At 44.6% G+C, this 6,000-nt stretch overlaps 1 protein-coding gene across 1 annotated transcript in view; it reads left to right on the plus strand.

Annotated features, from left to right (window-relative positions):
* Window positions 1–6,000, plus strand: part of LRRC7 (leucine rich repeat containing 7) — a 231,621-nt gene that overhangs the window by 119,547 nt on the left and 106,074 nt on the right. The window contains exon 6 of the mRNA XM_018576885.1: window positions 2,587–2,676. Within this exon, the coding sequence (XP_018432387.1) occupies window positions 2,587–2,676 (90 nt within the window). The remainder of the gene's footprint in view (window positions 1–2,586; window positions 2,677–6,000) is intronic.

Consider the following 6,000-nt stretch of genomic DNA (forward strand, 5'->3'; position numbering starts at 1 on the left):
AAATATATATGGCTCCCAGACCCGAATGGCATTTGGGATCCAAATTGCCTTAGCCTTAATCGCCTTAGCTTTAGTAATATATGTAAATGGCAATTGGCAAGGGCAATTGCAACCAATTTTAGTTTACATGGCTGGAATGGAAAGTGGAATAGCTCGTTCTGGCTTCTATGTTTGAGACTCTTGGTACCATCCAACTGGCTTAACCATCACAAAACCAGAAAATAGTGCGATGTTCCTCCAGTGGATTGTCTATGTCAGAGGTCAGAGAAGGTCAGAGATGGGAATAACTGCACCAAAAACATGGCTTGGACTTTACATGTAGTCATTGTGGGAGGTCCTGGGATACACTAAACAGTGGTGTTTAGCTGTTTCATATTGAGGAAAATCTTAGTTCATATGGAAAATTCTTACCAAGAGGTCCATTGTCTGTAATGTACATATTGACTGCGTTCCTCTAGCAACTGAAGAACAACAACTCCCATCAAGCCCAGACACATTTAAGGACTTAAAGTTCTTTAAAGCTGAACTCTGGCCTCCCCTTCCGTCTTGCACAGTTGTACCAGCTCCAGGCCTGAAATGGTTTCCTCTGATTTCACTGCACACTGTGACCTTTTCTGCATTAGAAGCTGTATCAAATCAGATAAACCCGCCTCATTTCCTGGCTGGAGAATGTTCAGCATCTTCTAGCCCTTTCCTCCCCAGCCTGACTTTCCCCAGCCCGCCATTTTCATTCATTGATTGCAATCAGCATCACATGCAGGCGTTACTTAGGGCACTCTGCATGCAAATGCAATCTGCCTGGGAACACCCACTCCTCCAGAATGACACCTACCCATCAAGGCATTTTGATATTTGCATAGCTCCTCCCAAGAGCCAGCCCTCCGAGGGCTCTTGAGAGGAATACTGTTGTAATGTCCCCCCCTTCACCCCCTCACCACCAGCCATGACCTGCCAGCATTGCATAGAGAAATAAGAGACCCAGTGATGACATCACTAAATCTAAAACAATGAAAGCAGAAAGGTTGTATTCACACATTTCATTAACATATCGATTAGAGGGAAAACAAGGAACAAGGGAAGGCAAAATATAAGCAGAATAAACTTCAGCTGGAGGTCTGTTAGCTGCTCCGATCCATCTTACGAGCCAATATAAAAACAATTTACTGTTCTTGAGACAAGCTATTTATGAAGCAGGCTGCGGTGTTAACCTCACGGATAAATAGCGGAATCTTTAATAAGAGCTATTTTTATCCAGCGAGGCCTGACAGGGTGATGTAGACTAGATTGATGGCGCTCTTGGAAGGTGCAGGCCATCCCTCTCTACCTTCTAGATAAGATCCAGCCGGGTTTGTACCAACAGGGAGGTTGTGTACTATTTATAGTGCATGCCGGGCTCACATCTGTTCCATCCGAGCCGTGCTTATTTCATCCTTAATTACATGTACGGCTGTGTTTAGATTTGTGACATGGAATGAACCTTATAATTACTGTAGGCGTTATATATATGATAGAACATTACCCATACCTTCACCATTGGCGCTTTGTATCTCAGCATCTTCATTCTGGGTGGTGCACAGCAGGTCATGGCAGCTAAGGGGGGACGGGGACGCTGGATGAAGCAATAGAAGGGGACACTTTTCCTCCATGATATAAAGAAGAACTCCAGACAATCTATAAATTAACCCTTGCAGTGGGGCTAACCCCAGACTGCGGGGGTTAACTGCACATTTTGGTCTAGGGGCTACAATAACGCAAATATACTCACCTGATCCTCAGCCCTGCAGTGGTGACTGGTCACCTCTCTGCCCTCCGCTCCGGCTGTCATATGTCCCCCGGCGTCCTCATGTCCAATGCAGCTGCATTAGGCATGATGACGTCATAGGTACTTAGACCGCCTGAGCCCTTCTGGGCCGAGGATAAGGTGGGTAGATTTTCTTTAGTTTCACCCCTGGACCAAAATGAACACTTAACCCTTGCAGTTTGGGGTAGCCCCACTGCAAGGGTCAATTTTTAGATTGCCTGGAATTCTTCTTTAAAGTTTATGTAAACTAGGGATGCACCTATAACGGTTTTTCGGTATCGGGTACGAGTACCGATATTTTGCTTTTCGATACTCACTCTCTTTTCTGTGTAGAAAAGGAAATTAGTACGTCTCTATATGAGAACCATTTTTAATCCTTTGACCAGATCAGACAGAAGATCGGCGTGTGTCATGTTGGCACTGTGATTTGGTTTGGGATGGGCAGACATTTCAGTAAACCCGTGTCCAGGTCTAAAAATGGACAACTAACCCGGCCTGTCATCCCTCTGGCCATTCTTTACCAAATCTATTAACAAGCATACAAGGCACAAAGGGCTTCATTTATAAAAGTTCCACCTGGCATATAGCACTAGCACCCCTAGATGGTGCTGGCGAGTATTGGAATTTCCAATAACCATCAGCGCCATTTTCCAATAACCATCAGCGCATTAGTGTCATGTGAACATCACTGGGCAGAACTTTTATGAATGAAGCCCAGAGTATCATTTGTGATTCTACACCGGTATCATTCACCTATTCATTTCCTTCTTCTTTTCTTTTTCCAGGCTACCGGATGGCTTTACTCAGCTCCTTAATTTAACTCAGCTGTACCTTAATGATGCCTTTCTTGAGTATCTTCCTGCTAATTTTGGAAGGTGAGCAGAAACTGTGATTTAAAGGGATAATATTGTGACATTATTTAATAGGAGCTGTGAACCTGCTGATCATTCCTATTTATAACCTTCCACTTTTCCTGAATGGGTGAGTCAACGTGCCTTGCTGCTAGAGTATTTATATTTATAATCACATTGTGTGAGTGTTACATTTAACTTGGGGGTCAGTCATCAATATTTAAATAATCTGCTCTCAATAATTATATAAACCAATAATAATTGATCCTTCTGATCTGTAAACCATGTGACCTCTTCATTCCTTCTACAGTATAGCAGAGCTTGCCACATAAGTGAAATTTTGGTAATATTGACAAATATACACATGGCAAGGATTTAGGCAGACCTTACGAAGAGCACACTTAATTCCTATGCTCCTCAGCTCCATCCAGTGACACGAATGCTGTGCGAATGGCATGAATATGTGCGAACGGCATTCAGCCACCATATGGCTGAGCGGATGATTTATGAATCATTCCCATAGCATCAGATATTCAATTCTCTGTGCAGATATGGAAGTTGTTAAACATATTACCTACACTGCCTGGCCAAAAAAGTCACACACTCTAATATTTTGTTGGACTACCTTTGGCTTTGGTTACAGCACACATTCGCCGTGGGATTATTTCGATAAGCTTATGCAATGTCTCAACATTTATTTACGTCCAGTTGCATTAATTGTTCACCAAGATCTTGTAGTAATAATGGAAGTTACATAGTTAAGTCAGGTTGAAAAAAGACACAAGTCCATCGAGTTCAATCAATACCGTAGATATGTAATAGTCTTCTTCAGCACACCCAAAGATTCTCAATCGGGTTAAGGTCTGGACTCTGTGGTGGCCAATCCATGTGTGACAATGATGTCTCATGCTCCTTGAGCCACTCTTTCACAATCTGAGTCCCATGAATCCGGACATTGTCATCTTGGAATATGCCCAATGTGCCATCAGGAAAGAAAAAATCTATTGATGGAAAAACCTGGTCATTGGGTGTATATAGTGGGTGTGTTATGCACTCATACCAGTTTTTCGGTATCGAGTATGAGTACCAATATATTTTTTCCGGTACTCGCCGATACCGAATACCGATACTGGAAGTCCCATTAAGGAAGCCGGGTGGCGTGTAATGACTCGCCCCCTGGCTTCCTAAATAGCCGGGAAGCAGGGCTCTTATAAAGACTCGCCACCCGGCTTCCCGATTAGCAGGGAAGCCATCTCCATGCTTCCTCATCACAAGGTGACGAGGAAGCATGGAGCCGGCTTTCTGGCCAATCACAAAGCCAGGGGGTGGGTAATGACTCGCCGCCTGGCTTCCTGATTGGCCAGCTTTTCGACCCGCGGGCAGCGAGTCATTACACAGCGCTCGGCTTCCTGATTGGCCCGGGAACTGGCTCTATGCTCCCTCGTTACCAGGTGACGAGGGAGCATGCAGCCGGCTTTATGGCCAATCAGGAAGCCGGGGGGTGCAGTAATGACTCGCCATCCAGGTTCCTGATTGGCCAGCTTCCCGACCAATCAGGAAGCCAGGCGACAAGTCATTACACGCTGCCCGGCTTCCTGATTGGCCGGGAAGCCGGCTCCATTCTCCCTCGTGACGAGGGAGGATGGAGCTGGCTTCCTGGCCATTCAGGGAGCCAGGCAGCGTGTAATGACTCGCTGCCCGGCTTCCTGATACTGGAAGTTCCGGTATCGGGCTAGGCATCGGAGCATTTGGGCGAGTACGAGTACTTGCCAAATTACTCAGTATCGGCACCGATACTGATACTAGTATCAGGTATTGGTGCATCCCTAGTCTTTAGATAGGCAGCTGACCACATTTTTTGGGCACAGAAGGTTGCTGAACCTAGACCTGACCAACTGAAGCAACCCCAGATCATAATTCTGCCCCTAAAACAGGTGGTGACTTTCTTTTTTTGGGGGCAGTCAGTGTATTTGTGTGCATTTGTTCAGCGTAGCGCTTCACATGTATGTAATGTTTAGGGTTGCACAGATACCAAGTACAGTACTCGGTACAAGTACGAGTACATGTACCGATACTTTTGAGCTCCAAGACTACACTAGAGAAAAATTCAGAAGTTAGGAGTCAGCTGTCATTTGTAAGGATCACACGGAGCTCCAGGGATTTCTACATCTCTGTTTTAATGTATGATTGTGTTTTTATAAATATAAATAAAGGGATGCACAGATACCAGTTTTGCGAGAACGAGTACTGGTACTTGCCGAGTACTTACAAGTACGAGTAAGAGTACTGATACACTTTTGTTTATTGTCATGTGACAGTTTTTCTAAAACAATATCGACTAATGATTTCAGGACAGTGCTAGGTCCGAGCTGCCACCGCTGCAACCGCTGCAACACTGGTAGTTCTCATGAAAATGCCAAGTATCTGCACTGGTACTCGAAAAGTATCCGTGCATCCCTAGTAATGTTTATCGTTTAAGGTTTACTGGTCCTTTAATGTTTGCAGAAAAAAAAATCCCTGTTCAATCCATCTGAGCTATAATATGCAATTAGGGGAAGATTAATGAAGCACAAGAAATGGAAACATAGCTCCCCATTCTCGTTTGGGAACAGCTGATATTTTTATCTCGTGATTTATTGGTGTGTCACTTTCTAATTTTCTACATTACTTTAACGCTTTCAAAGTGATAACTGGGCACAGCCACCGCTGAGCAATGCAAATCGCTGCAGGGCGGTAAGCAGCCTCGGAGACCGGAGATGACCCTCACGGTGTTCACCAGCCTTCAACACCTATATTCACATTACCAGTTTATTACAGGCACAGACATTGCATAATTTGCAGCCACACAGATATATTGTACATAGGAGACTTATGCTTCTGTCCAACCAAAAATTAGTTATTGGTGGAACCTGGTGGTCTGAGTCCGCCACTGGGTTCCTATATGTATTGGGTGCTCCTGTAGCAAGATCTCCCTGCCATGATTCCTGATTTGGTTTCTATCCACCTGGGAAATTTGGGCGTAGCCTTAGCTGAACCCTAATACCTAATCTGATCCACGAACCTAACGCTAACACTCAACCTTCCCCTTAAATTAACTCTCAACTCCTAACCTGAACCCCACTTCTTGCACTTGCTCAAACCTCTAAGACAAGTTTTGAAAATAGCATCTAACACATAATTTAACCTTAATGACTTAAACTCCTTACTCTTGACGTCAATGCTAACCTAAACTTTAATGGTGCAGGACATATGTTGGAGATGTGAGAGGGAAAGAGTTACGTACCTGCATATATAGTGGGACTGCCCCCCCCCCCCCCCGCGAAGACCACCCTCATTTCTGGGTGTTCT

The sequence above is a fragment of the Nanorana parkeri genome, unplaced genomic scaffold (genome assembly GCF_000935625.1).
Source record: "Nanorana parkeri isolate BGI_ZX_2015 unplaced genomic scaffold, ASM93562v1 scaffold79, whole genome shotgun sequence".
Taxonomy (NCBI): domain Eukaryota; kingdom Metazoa; phylum Chordata; class Amphibia; order Anura; family Dicroglossidae; genus Nanorana; species Nanorana parkeri.